Source organism: Sorghum bicolor, chromosome 10, assembly GCF_000003195.3.
Source record: "Sorghum bicolor cultivar BTx623 chromosome 10, Sorghum_bicolor_NCBIv3, whole genome shotgun sequence".
In the NCBI taxonomy this organism is placed as follows: domain Eukaryota; kingdom Viridiplantae; phylum Streptophyta; class Magnoliopsida; order Poales; family Poaceae; genus Sorghum; species Sorghum bicolor.
The window spans coordinates 59992803-60006399 of record NC_012879.2 but is presented as its reverse complement, the minus strand read 5'-3'; the positions used below and the strand labels follow the sequence as shown (position 1 = coordinate 60006399).

At 44.2% G+C, this 13597-nt stretch overlaps 3 protein-coding genes across 3 annotated transcripts; 2 read left to right on the top strand and 1 right to left on the bottom strand.

The window, feature by feature from the left end:
* Nucleotides 307–2206, top strand: LOC8064989. Its single transcript, XM_002438972.2, has 3 exons — nucleotides 307–462; nucleotides 557–641; nucleotides 745–2206. The coding sequence occupies exon 3, from the start codon at nucleotides 767–769 to the stop codon at nucleotides 1931–1933; it is 1167 nt and encodes a 388-aa protein (XP_002439017.1). The 5' UTR covers nucleotides 307–462; nucleotides 557–641; nucleotides 745–766; the 3' UTR covers nucleotides 1934–2206.
* LOC8069183 lies at nucleotides 6987–8902 on the bottom strand. Its single transcript, XM_002437545.2, has 3 exons — nucleotides 8766–8902; nucleotides 8540–8632; nucleotides 6987–8410 (listed from the first exon to the last, which is right to left on the bottom strand). The coding sequence occupies exon 3, from the start codon at nucleotides 8373–8375 to the stop codon at nucleotides 7266–7268; it is 1110 nt and encodes a 369-aa protein (XP_002437590.1). The 5' UTR covers nucleotides 8376–8410; nucleotides 8540–8632; nucleotides 8766–8902; the 3' UTR covers nucleotides 6987–7265.
* On the top strand, nucleotides 8989–13344 carry LOC8069182 (UPF0183 protein At3g51130). Its single transcript, XM_002438971.2, is given in 16 exon segments — nucleotides 8989–9025; nucleotides 9028–9180; nucleotides 9358–9440; nucleotides 9521–9595; nucleotides 9980–10047; nucleotides 10205–10310; nucleotides 10418–10478; nucleotides 10577–10746; nucleotides 11180–11242; nucleotides 11327–11374; nucleotides 11696–11809; nucleotides 11915–12014; nucleotides 12096–12169; nucleotides 12651–12755; nucleotides 12838–12886; nucleotides 13000–13344. Coding segments are annotated over 15 exon segments (1290 nt in total). The 5' UTR covers nucleotides 8989–9003; the 3' UTR covers nucleotide 12886; nucleotides 13000–13344.

Here is a 13597-nt window from a genome sequence, read left to right as displayed (position 1 = left end):
AACATTAAATATAAAAAAAAATAACTAGTTGTATAATTTAACTGTAATTTGTAAGAAAATTTTTAAGTCTAGTTAGTTCATAATTAAATAATAATTACTAAATAAAAATAAAATACTATAGTATCGAATAACTTTTTATCTCCTCAGCTAAACAAGACCTTACGGTAATTGAACAAACTACAAATCTGTCTCAAACGACGGCCTATTTTAAGCGGCCCTTTAAAAAACCGTCCCATTTTACAGTCCGGACTAGGCCCATTTAAGGCAGCCAACGCCCAACAACGCACCGCGCACGGGGTTTCAGAGGTCCACAACTAAAATAAACCCTAGACGTCCCACATCCATCCCCGCCGACCCCACCTCGCACCTCCCCCGCGGCCCTTCTCCAGTCCCCGCCGCCATCCTGCTTCGTCGCTGGGAGCAACGCACTGCCTCTCTCCCTTTGCGCACCGCGCGCCTCAGGTTCTTCTAGATCTGCTCCACCCTTGAAAGTTTTGATCGAAAGACAATTTTTTTCAGTTTTCTTATCTTGGTTATTATCTGCGATATTCGTTAGGCTTTTGCGAGGCATCTTGGATTTGTTGCACCGCTGCAGGAAAGGACGAGGTGATCAAATCTGATTGCTGCAGCTTACCTAGCAGGTACACTCTTTCGTCCTTAAAAATCTGAAAATCCTCGTTCTTCTCTAACTAATTTCCCTCCCCCACCTTTTCGATCCCCCGTGACGGTCGGTCGGTAATGCAGCTTGAAATTGGGATCAACGAGTATGGGTTTGTTGGCGCGGCGGTTTCTGAATTTGATCGTGCCCGGCTGCTCCCCCGGTGTCAAATCGTTGCGCCGCATCGACCTGACGCGCCAGCGGCTGTTTTACCAAGTCGGATCACCACCATCACCACCACCACCACCACCACCATCACCGTCGGCTTTAGAGATGGAGACGATCCGATTTGCTGATCCCAGCTTCACCTTCCGAGCTTTGAACAACGAATGGAAGATGGACTGCTTCCCGCTTGCGGATTATAGCGAGAGCAAGGTTATCTGTGCGGACCATTCGGGGCGCGGCTTTGTCTTTGATCTGGACTCAGCTATGGTGGGAACCATCCCCAGACTCCGCCCGCCCAAGGTGATGCCCATCTCCATCTTCGTTCACAAACCCCACGTCGATGCTAACTTGCGGATCGATAGTAAGGGCAGCAGTCTTTTCCTCATGGAGAAGGTTCTCCAACCGGAAGTGAGACGACGAGCTGGTGTGCCGCAGGAGAGTGAGCAGTTTGTGGGCTTCATCAACCGCCTTAATGGTTTGGCCGTCACTGGCAAATCCTGGCACTGCCACCTCCTTCCACCACCACCATTTGTACGGGAGACATATCACTGGTCCAACAAATGCCTCCCCCAGATCACAGCCTATGGTGTGGTCGGTGGTGGCTCACATGTTTGCATATCTGTTGAGGGTGTTGGCACCTACTGTCTGGACACAGAAAGCCTCTTATGGAACAAAGTCGGTGACTGGACTCTCCCCTTCCATGGCAAGGTTGAGTATGTACCTCAGCTCAAGCTCTGGTTTGGCCTCTCAGCCGGTGCCCAGCAATTGGCTGCTGTTGACCTTTCTGGCATGCTGGATTCTTCTCCCCAGCCACTGCGGCTGGTGGGAGGCCCTTGGAAGGAGCTTGTTCATCTGCCACAGGAATGGAAGGAGTGCAGGGATCCTCAGTTTGTCAGCCTGGGTTCCGGCAGGTTCTGCATTGCAAGGTTCTTCACCCAAGAAGCTGAAGCAGGCTCTGGTTGTGATCAAATGGTCCTCAATAATTTTACTGTCTTGACTGGCGTGGAGATCAATAGCAGTGGCAAAGGTGGCACAGGGAAATTAGAACTCCAAATGACCACTCACATATCAAGACGTGTCAACAACACTAGCATCGAGACATTATTCTAACTAATTATGGTGCTTCGTTCACCAGACTCTCTGTTTTATCTATTATCCGTGCCTTGAGGCAACTTAATTGTCATCATATAGAACTTAGAAATGGAAGCCTGCCGCTAGCTGTTGCACCATTTAATATTCTCCTGTAGTGATGCAAAATATTACCCAATTAAGTTTAAGCTATCTTATTAAGTTGATTCCCTTACCGTTTAAGTTTAAATCGTTATACCTTGGTGTAATTTGTACATTGCCTCATGTGATGATATATTCCATAGTATGAACTAATGCGTACATCATCCTTTTGCTTTGTTCAGCAGTCATTTAGAGCTCGTTCGGTTACTAGCAAACCCTGGTCTATTGTATATAAGCTTTGAGGAGTTGGAACAACGAATGAGTCCTTACTCTGGGGGGGATTATTCCCCCACCTGAATATGTATTAAATAGCCCAAAACGGCACATTATAAATATACACACGTTAAGAAAGAAACAACAAAAACATCAAAATGCCCTAGCACCAAAGTGAAAAGTGGCAAAACCACAAAAACACAAGCGGAATGCAAGGACTACCATGCGCAAGGCACAATAGCTCTTTAACGATACTCACAGGGAGGTGAATGATGCTAGAACGTAATCATCGTGAGCCAAGCAGAAGATACTCACAGGGAGGTGAATGATGCCAGAACGTAATCATCGTGAGCCAAGCAGAAGCTTGACAAGGCTCTCGCCTGAGCCTTGTATCGACGAGGAGCTGCATTTTAAGGGGCCGATCTACAAGAGGTAGTTGCTAGGGTTCTTCAGTGACGCCTTCAAGAGGAAATCTCGTCACTAGCCCAAACATGATCTGAGCTGAGTTTTCGTCCAGAACCTTTGCAAGTGCTTCTTTATCCGCCCACGACAGCGAAAGGCGAGGGGGGCTCGCCCGTGACGGTGGGAGGCGCGCACCGTAAGCGTCCATGTCATGGATGGAAGGGGTACCAGCGCGGAGCCATTGTCGGAGTCGCCGCAGAGGTGGGAGGCATGCACTAGCAGTGCCAGTCACCGCCACATGTCACGGAGCCGATCGGACTAACCCGCAACGACAAGGGGGGGGGGGGGGGGCTGTGCCAGTCGCTGTGTTAGCACCTTGCTTAAAACCTAAAAGAAATCAATGAGTCAAACTCCGATGTTTTAACTTTTGTTCGGTATGAAAAACAATTTTTGTAAACACAAGGGCACATAGTTCATGATTAGAAAGTACAGTTTTTAGAGAATTATCTTGTGAAGAATAATTAAACAATGTCTATAAGCTTCGCTTCTGCCGCATAGTACGAAGTGCGGGCTACGTCGCAGTATGTTCGTTAGATGAAACTAGCAACGTTGCGACCTTCTAAAATGTTAGGCAAAAGTGCTAGGGAGCGATAGGTTTAGCCGCGGCCTGGAAATTCGAAGTCCGTATCGACAATAAACAATGCCCCTTTTGGCATTTAAATTCTAACAGAAATGATTAAACGCTTATATCATGTTTTCACTTCATTGGTTGCACCTAGGTGAGCTCTTGAGGTTGGTGTAGGTCGTGGTGGTTTTGAGTGTAGTTTTGACCTCTTAAAAATTGCTCGAAGTTAGCTAGAACGCATCGGAACCTTGTCAGAGATCCTCTGTTCGCTAACCGGTGTTCCAGTGGCAAGGTTAGGTTGACATGCGCGTATCTCCATCTCTGGTAGTTCTTAGATCGGAGTGACAACCTTGTTCGGTTGCTGACAGTGTTGACTTGAAGGTAGTAAAGTTAGTTGAACCTCAATCGAGAACGTTAGCAGTTTTTAACCTGATTTAAAATGCGTGCGTGACGTTGTTCCAGTCGTTCGGCCTCGTGGGCGTGATCACCACGTGATCCGAGCGGTCGTGCTTGGCCACGACGAGTCTGGCTCGTGCACTGACGGCCGATGTGGCACTCGCTCCTCCGTCGCGGTGTGAGTGATGCCTCTGGTCACAAGTGGCGACTCGACGTCTCCCTGCCCCGCCCTGCTCAGCTCCTGCCGCTCCTCGGCATAACCATAGCAGAGACCGCCCGCCTCCCTGCCCTCTCCAATTCACCGTGCTCAAAGCCTCGCGGCTCGAACCCTCGCGCTAGCAGAAAGTAAAGGTAGCTAGCTCGTAGCTCGGCACGGTCCCAGGCAAGGTCACGCGCTACCAGTCGCCAATTTGGCGTTTCGGTCATCGCCGGTCATGAGCGCCGCCGTGATGGTAGGGATGTGGGTAAGGCCTCAGGGTTCGATTACTTTGGTCCCTGAGTTTTTCTTAACCTCCTCTACCCCGTGCTCACCCTGTTTGTCCAGGACGCCGGCCGGAGGCGTGGTGACGCGGCCGTGCCAGCCACGGAGCGTCGTCGTCTCTGCGGCCCGCACGTGGGCAGGCCGCTTCGGCCCTCTTTGGCCCCAATCGTCACCACGACGTGTTTCCAGGTGTGTCCTCGTTGCTCGCGCTCCATCGCTACGTCTCCGAAAGCTCGTAGGTTCACCGGAACAGTTGCGCCGCCGCCTCGAGTAGCCGCCTCCTGCTGTAGCATACCTGAGAGCATCTCTCTGCGTGCTGTCTCCTCCAATCGTCACTAAGGGAACCCTTGATGGTGGTCGTCCTTGCGTTGGGGTCACCATGGCTCCCGGGTGACTGGCGTGGGCGGCATGGTCACTGGTGTGCCACGCCGGTGCTCGCGTGCACGCCAAGGACTGCACCTTGGTGAAGATGACGAGTTGCAGGGTCCTTTCTGCAAAACGCGTCTTTGTCGAAATAGTGCTAAGAGGCATCGCGAAATAATATCTGTGATTAGGGGCTCTTTTGGAAAACATGCAATCACGCGCGTGGGAACCCTGCAGCGGATCGCTTGTTGGGCCGGTCTGCCGCGCGCGCTGATCCTCCGCATGGGCTGAGCCAGGTCGCTGGGGCAGAAATGGGACGCCCGGGCTTTTCTCTTTTTAGGAAGCTTTTCTAAATTCCTCTCAAAAAAAGAAAGCTTTGCTAAATTAGTTTCTGCAGCAGAATTGTAAATTCAATATAAAACTTTGTGGATGTCCAAAAATAGTGAAACCAATTTTTTAGCTTCCTAAAATCATGATCTATCTACTAGTATAATTAGTTCACATAGTTCATATGATTTTCATATATTCTTAAATTAGTTAAAATGGTTAAAAATGGATAATTCGTGAACTTGTATGAATTTTCATGCTTAATCTATGCTAGCAATAATTCTAAAAATTTTGCATTAGGTTTCTAATAATATTATATGCTCGGTCCCATGTCTAGTGCTTTGAGCACGTGGTTTGGGTTCTTCATTTTTTGACCTGCAGTTTATTAGGCCTTGTTTAGTTGGAGCAAAAATTCACAAACTTTTCAAGATTTTCCGTCACATCGAATCTTGCGGTATATACAAGGAGCCTTAAATATAAATAAAAATAATTAATTAAACAGTTTGTATACGAGACAAAATTTTTGAGCATACTTAGTTCATAATTGGTCAATAATTGTTAAATACAAATGAAAATGCTACAGCAGTCAAACCCAAAATTTTTCACCAACTAAATAAGACCTTATATCACATATATAAAGATTTGTTCGAATATGGGTCGTGGAAAAGCCATTGTTATAATATGTTTCTTGGAAAATAGTAGTGTTATAAAAGGTCTGAATGGTGCACATACAATGGGAACAAGCTACCTTTTTAGAGAGGTGTGGCTCAGGATGTTACTTTCGTACGTTTTTTTTTTGCCTTATCTATCTGCACAATGGTTGTGCATCCTTGTTGCTTATGTTATATCCTGTGTGCAGGTAGATGCTTTAAACAAGAGATAAAAGAAATCCCTAAAGCAATGTTAAGGTTGTTGCTCCACTTTTAAAAAATGGAGTCCTTTTCCAGATTCATGAAAAAAAGTTAGGTAGCATTCACAATGTTAACATATTTTTAAAAGAGAAATTATTTCCTTGGCATGGATGTTTGTTTGGTGAGAATAAAATTCAATCACAAACCAAATATTTGAATAAAACTAGTATGTATAATTTTTTATTTAGGCATTGTTTAGTTTCCAAAAGTGAAAAGTTTTCGGTACTTTAGCACTTTCGTTTGTTTGTGACAAATATTATCCAATCATGGACTAATTAGAATCAAAAGATTCGTCTTGTGATTTACAGCTAAACTGTGTAATTAGTTTTTGTTTTCGTCTATATTTAATGTTTATGCATGTGCCACAAGATTCGATGTGACGGGGAATCTTGAAAACTTTTTGGTTTTCAGGGTGAACTAAACAAGGCCTTAATTATGGATACTGGACAAGCTTATTGTAGTTGACGCACTGGGACACACTGATATCTAATTGCTGAACTTGTTATTACAAAAACGTATTATAAATTGCAGCCATGGGCAAGGCCTATTTCCCTTTAATACAATTGATGCAAGCACCTAACACAAGCATGAAAGCACACTGTCTAATCTGATTTTGCTGACCATTTCTCGCGTGCAGTCATGTACTCTTATCAAATGATAATCTAGGGAATAATTACTTTTACTTATCTCTAATTTGTTGACAACGGATCTGAGCTCTTTAGGTATTCTCTCATGAGTTCCTTGTTGTTGTTGTTGATCAATCATCACGACCGTCGAAGACTAAATTTAATATGTGACAAACAAAAGGAGCAGTGGAGAAGGCCACATTCTTATAGAATAAATTTCGGTTGTACACTACAGTATCCCTTATAAAAAAATTGCCAATCGTACAAACCTAACCTGACAAGAAAGGCGCCTTGTTTAGATAAAAAAACTTTTTAAATTTGGCTATTGTAGCACTTTCGTTTGTATTTGACAATTATTGTCCAATCATGGACTAACTAGGTTTAAAAAATTTATCTCGCAAATTAAAAACAAATTATATAATTAGTTATTTTTTAATCTATATTTAATGCTCCATACATGTGCCGCTAGATTCGATACGATGGAATTTTTTTTTTTAAAAAAAATAGATTTTTGGGTGAACTAAACAAGGCCAAAATATAAAACTTTCAGACTCGATTTGTAATCACACAAGGACATAGAACTAAGAGGTTATAACATTCATTATTATTACTGGCATTCATTGTTGTAGCAAAGGAAATTGAAGTGCATAACTGGCGTGAGGCTCTATGTCCAACGCTAAATAATGGGTGTATTATATCAGAATACATGCGACTACAGTCAACGCTGAGACTTCATACCCAAGTACTTATAATCCTTAAAATTTTAAAAGTATACACAATCACGCAGAGGAAATTAGCAGTCCCAGAGACATCCAGACCGCATATGATGATAAAAGAGAGTTTGGAAGCAAATCCCCAAATTTATTCATCAGAACACTAAATCGACGGAATTTCCATAGATAGGCAAAGTCGTGTGACGCATCGATTTGTGATGGAACATTTCGAGTTTCACTTTACCATTGAGGACACGCGGGACCACCTCCAAACCGGTCAAGACAATACAATCACGGGGAGAGTCATCTTGTTCAACAAAATCAAAGTCATGTTTGAAGAACCTTGCAATGCAAAATCTGCCTGAGCCCAGGTTCACAAGTTGAGCGTCTTTGTGTTCGATCCATTCTTCTAGAGGCTGAAACAGCTTCCAACTGTAAACTGGCTGTGGCTGGGAGTCCGTGGTGGAGAGGTCAGCAGCAATCAATTGTTGGGCATTGGCGGAGAGGCCAAACCAGAGTTCAAGCTCAGGTACATATTCGACCTTGCCATGGAAGGGAAGAGTCCAGTCACCAGCTTTGTTCCATGTGTGCCCGGCTGTGTCCAGGAAATAGGTGCCTCTGCCATTGACCGATATGCAAACATGAGCGCCATTGCCAACCACAGCGTAAGACCCGATCTTGGAGGGCTCATGGATATAGGGCGGAGGTGGCAAGAGTTTGCAGTGCGAGGTTCTTCTGCCATTGCCATAGAACAAGACCTCTAAATCACCAGTTACCGGTCGGAGAATCTTCTCCATCAGAAAGAGACTGCCACCACCGCCTCCACGTTGTTGGTCTTCGTCTTCACTGCCCTCTTGGCGGTCCTTTTCATCTTTGTTGCCCTCTTCACCTTCGCCGCTGGCCGGGACAAAGAGCGAGAGAGAATCCAACCTAGGCCTGTAGAACTCGGGAATAGCTGCCACTTCGTGCGTGCTGGCGTCGTAGAGCAAGTTGCGCCGACACTGGTCTGTGCAAAGCACCCTCCGTTGTGAAAGTGGGTAGCAAGCAACTCTCCACTGGCAATCAGCATCCGAATCGCAGGCTCGGAAGATCGGAGTTGGTCCGGGAAGCCCAAAGGTCTCCATGGTATTGGCGGCGGGGTTGGTTGGTGACGGTGGGGTTGGGTAAAAGAGTTGCAGACGCTTCAGATCGATGCAGCGCAGCGATCTAATGGTTGGCGCGTGGCTTTGCACGATCAGATTCAGAAAACGCCGCGACAAGCCCATGGTTGATCGGACGTCGACTCCAAGTTCGATCTGATCTGTCAATTGGGGAGGAAAAACCCAAGGGGGAAAAGAAAGAAATTAGTAATATAAAGCATTTAGTTCGACAGAAGTATTAGCGACGCCTACGCTACATCCAGAAGATACGAGGAATGAAGAAAGACTACCTCAATCCAGCAGAAGGCAGCAAAGAAATCCGACTACCAAATCCTGTGCGAACAACCTAGCCAGGAGCCTGCTTCAGCCTTCAAAGGTCATCACTAAAGTGTAACAAAATCAAAGGTCATCACTAAAGCGTAACAAAAATCACGGAGGAAACAGATTAAACGAAACCAAAGGCGACAGCTTTCGATCAGATAGGATGAAGGTGCAGCAGATGTACAAGCGGCGAACCTGAGTAGCCCGGTCCGGGAGGGGAAGTGCCGGCGTGCTGCTCCACCTGAGCCGGACCAGAATGGCGGCGCAGAGGGGAGGGAAGGGGAGTAGTAAGGATATTGGGAACTGGACATCTAGTCTATCTAGGGTTTAATGTGGAGGAACCTCATGCTCGGCTTCAAAGTGGGCCGTGGGCCGCTCCGAATGGGCCGAAGCCACACCTCAGTAGTAAGTAGTAGGAAAAAGTGTACACAGGATGCAGGCGCAGAGGTCACCGTCGATAGCGGGGGTGGCGGCGCCGTGGCGGCGGGGGCGGCGGTTGGGATGCCGTCCCAGGGAACGGTGCCGGTGCGGCGGCGGTGCGAGGGCACGGCCATGGGAGCCATCACGCTTGACCTCCGCCCCGGCCTCGGCGTCGGCCCCTTCACCCTCGGTGAGAACCCTAACCACCCACCGCCCGCCGCCTCGGCAGGAAACGGCGGTCGTTGGTTGCTTCCTTTGCTTTCCTCTCGGTTTGGACGGGAGGGAAAAAAAGGACTTTAAGCAAGAGGTTAGTTAAATTTTTCAAACTTTGAGCCAATTCTGACATGGGAGGTCGCAATCGGTGCAGGGATGCCGATCTCCGATGCGTTTGCGCAGATAGAGCGCCAGCCAAATATCTACGACGTTGTCCACGTGAAGTACTTCGACGAGGTGCACGAGTTTGTCGGATGCCAGGGTCCAGGGATACCAAAATATTCTTAACTGATCGGTGTTGTTGGTTGTGTTTTCAGGAGCCTCTCAAGCTGGACTTTGTCATTAGCTTTCCGGACCATGGATTTCACCTACGCTTTGATCCTTGGTCGCAGGTATACTTGGGCTAGTTTTTGTTACATTTTAGGCATTTTTTGTTTTGAAACAGCCAGCGTTGAATGCATGAGAAATCAGTTGCTCACGGCGATTAATTAAGACTATAGTGGACCACTTTTGCAAACTCAAACTGGGGTGTGTTATGCATTACCCTACCCCAACTCTTGTGGCTAAAAGGGTTTGCTGCTGTTATGTGTGAGTATGTTATGCTTGAAATATAGGAAATATAATGAGGGTAATTGAGAAAAGGAACTCATCATGGTTAATAATTCTGATTTATGTATGGGGAAAAGAATATTTGAGAATGTGTGCTGTGTGGAAATGACACTTGTTTTCAGGCTTCAGAAATTACTAAACTTATATGGTTTGTATTATCCTTGCAGAGACTCCGTCTTGTAGAAATTTATGATGTTAAGAGATTGCAATTGCGATATGCGACAGCTTTAATTGGGTAAGGATCTTGTGACCATGATCTTTCATTGTTAAATCTGTGTGAAACAGTGGAAGTACTCAAATAAACCCTGTTCAGATATGTTGTTGCGCTCAGTTACTAACCCTTCAGCACAAGGTTGTGTGGTGTTACTGATTATTTTCTTTTTCACTTTCAGTGGCCCGTCAACATTAGCCACTTTTGCAGCTGTGTATGCACTCTTTGGACCTACTTTCCCTGGTATATATGACAAAGAGAGGGGTATTTATACGTTGTTCTACCCAGTATGTCATGAAAATAGCTCTGTTTTTCTTCCCTCTTTTGCAGTTCATCTTGTTTTCTTTCTCTTGGTCTGTTGGTGGGTTTGTCTTACTGGTAAGCTTTTTTGTAGGGTTTATCCTTTGCATTCCCTATTCCCAGCCAATATACAAATCTATTCACCAATGGGGAAGGTATTCTACCTTAGAGCCAATTCAGTTGTGAATGTTCTATTCTATTAGTACCCATATTTATGTGGCATCTTACCCCACTTCTGTAATTGCTATGGCAGTGGCAGATTTGCCCCTGGAATTCCCAGACGGAACGACCCCTGTTACTTGCCAGGTTTGTATATACGACAGCTCGACAGATAGCAAGGTCGGGGTTGGATCTTTGATGGACAAAGCAGTGGTACCTGCACTGCCTGCAGGCAGTCTGTATATGGAGGAGGTGCACGCCAAGGTATGCTATGTTTTTGGTTTATTGACAATGTTTCTGGCTTACTGGTTTTGTTGAAGCTGAAGACATATTTTGATGCTTCATAATCCAAGTGATCCAGACTATCTAGTTTGACCTCTTAGCTCTCCAGTCCTGTCCCCACCCACCCATGCACCTCTTTGCTTAGGAAATGTATGAACCTATTAAGCAAAAATAAAATGAAGAAAAAGCTGGTCGTGGGATATGCCTTTCAATGTGTGGTTGTTTTAGAGACTCTTTTTTAATGTTGAATAAAAAATATTTTTTTTGCTTTGTTGCATTAGGGAGAATCATACAATAACTAGTATCTTCGTGTATATGAATAAATTGGGGTTTTTTGTATGTTGTTTTGTCTTACCAAGTCTTACCAATGGAGCAAACATTTTCTTATATGTGTATAATTTTGTACTGTTTTCAGCTTGGAGAAGAACTTTGGTTCACAATAGGGGGGCAGCATATTCCTTTTGGTGCATCACCACAGGTGCATATCATATCTATTTGCTGAAGTAAAATTTAACTTTAACATTGGCCCTGATTTGTCTTTTGCTTGAATTTCTTTTTTCAGGATGTCTGGACTGACTTGGGTCGTCCTTGTGGTATCCATCAGAAGCAGGTCAGTTTTAATTGTGGCACCAGAGTAGAGATTTCACATAACATGTATTTCTTTGAGTTGCCAACATTATGTAACATATGACATAAGCTAAACTGAATTGGTTTCCATGAGAATTTACTTTTTTTTGCTTACTCATGGAAGCATGTAGATAATACTTTAGCCTATACAAAGCTATTGAGAGTGTGAGACTAAGCAGTATTTCTGTAGCATATGATTAAGTTTTGCTTGGTAAAGATCAGTATGAAGGAATGCCATTCTCCCTGGAATCATTGGTGCATTCTCAACTGGAATGCTTACTATGTTAGCTCTCCCATCTTGTAGGTGGATCAAATGGTCATACACTCTGCATCAGAACCCCGGCCTCGTACAACACTTTGTGGTGATTACTTCTACAACTACTTCTCGCGTGGAATTGATATCTTATTTGATGGACAGGTGTGGAGTATTTCATCACACTAGGATTGTGCAACACTGTAAATAGCTTTTTTTTATTGGCTTGGACTTGAAATAGCATATTGACAGAGTTTATTGTCCTTGCAGACACATAAGATAAAGAAGTTTGTTTTGCACACAAACTTCCCTGGTCATTCAGATTTCAACTCATATAAGAAATGCAACTTTGTTATATATGACGCTGAAGGTCTGAACTACTCGTAATTAAAAAAAAAAGTTTGTTGTGATGGAATAATCCAATCCAATCATCCATCTGGTCTTTTTTCAGCTGAAGGTACAGTTCAGCCTGGTAATGTCTCGAAAAATTGCATAACGCCTAGTACAAAATGGGAACAAGTGAAGGTATGGTGTTTTACATGACTTATTAACACTGCTGATGGTACAACTGGTAGTCCTTGATGTCTTATTTGGCTTCAGAATGCCGTTTGATTTTTGCCATGTAGTTCTAAAGTTACCATCTTTGCTTTGAAATGCCATTTGTAACAATTTTTGCACACCCCTTTTTGCATCTTGTTTCACGAGTCCTTTTCATCCTTCTTAGTTCTTAAACAGTGAACGGTAAACTTATTCAAGGTTAAATGATCTACTAGGTTTTCTTTTGCATAGTTGGTTTGTTAGCATAGTCACACTAATTTCTTGCACTAAGAATTCAGCTTTGCCTTTGCTTGTTCTAGAGCACTTACCTTTTAAGTAGATATTGCTCTAAGCTGTATTATCAATGAAGCAACGCTTTGAGTGCCAAATGCCAATATGCTATCTTACTGCATGCTTTTATGCCAATTTTTTTCTGTCCTTTAAACAACCCTTGTTTTTACTGTATTAGGAGATCCTCGGTGATTGTGGCCGAGCTGCAATCCAGACACAAGGCTCCATGAACAATCCATTTGGATCGACTTTTGTATATGGATATCAGAATATTGCTTTCGAGGTGGGTGTTACTCGATCACACTCCAAATCTGTTTTCCCTGTGTATATCAGATGTGACATCGTGTTATTTTATCGGTTATTAGGTGATGAAAAATGGATATATTGCAACTGTTACTCTCTTCCAATCATGAGGTATGTAATGCAAGTTTTTGCCCATAATGCACATCGCCGAGGCACGGCTATGCTATGTTTGATCATTGAGGAGAATGGACTAAGTTAACTGTCAAATTCTTCCATTTTGACAGTGTGCTACATGTGTTGCTGCTCTGAATTCTGGCTGCATAGACAACAAAGCTAGGTAACCTACAGAAAGAAGGTGTACTTGTGCTTCAGCAGCAGCAATTTCAAGCCGAAGCCAACTCTATGGAGCCTTCTGACGATGCTTGGTTTATGGAATGCGATGCAGCTGCGCAGTCGATATGGATTAACACCGTGCCATGTAATTGTGCTGTAGATATGCCGCTCATTGTACCAGAACTAACTGTACTCTGTGACCTCACCTTGTGTACATAAATGGTCTTTATTTGTTGAAAGAAAATGTATATACATACTGCCATGTGGTCGCCTAATGGAACGTTGTTTCTTAGCTATACGTCTCATCTCTCATGTGAGTACTGATGTGATTCGTCCAGTAGTTTGATATTGGTTCCAGTTTTTCTGCGAATCACAGTTCACTCTACAGAATCTCAGTTTAACAACAAGCTGCTGGAGTATATTGAAGGTTGCATAATTAATCGGTATGGAGAATAAACTGCACAAATGATAATTAAGGGCTTGTTTTGTTGTATTTGTACATGTTTCAATTTACATGTGTTGAAGTGAATTGAGATCAAAGCTAGTTAA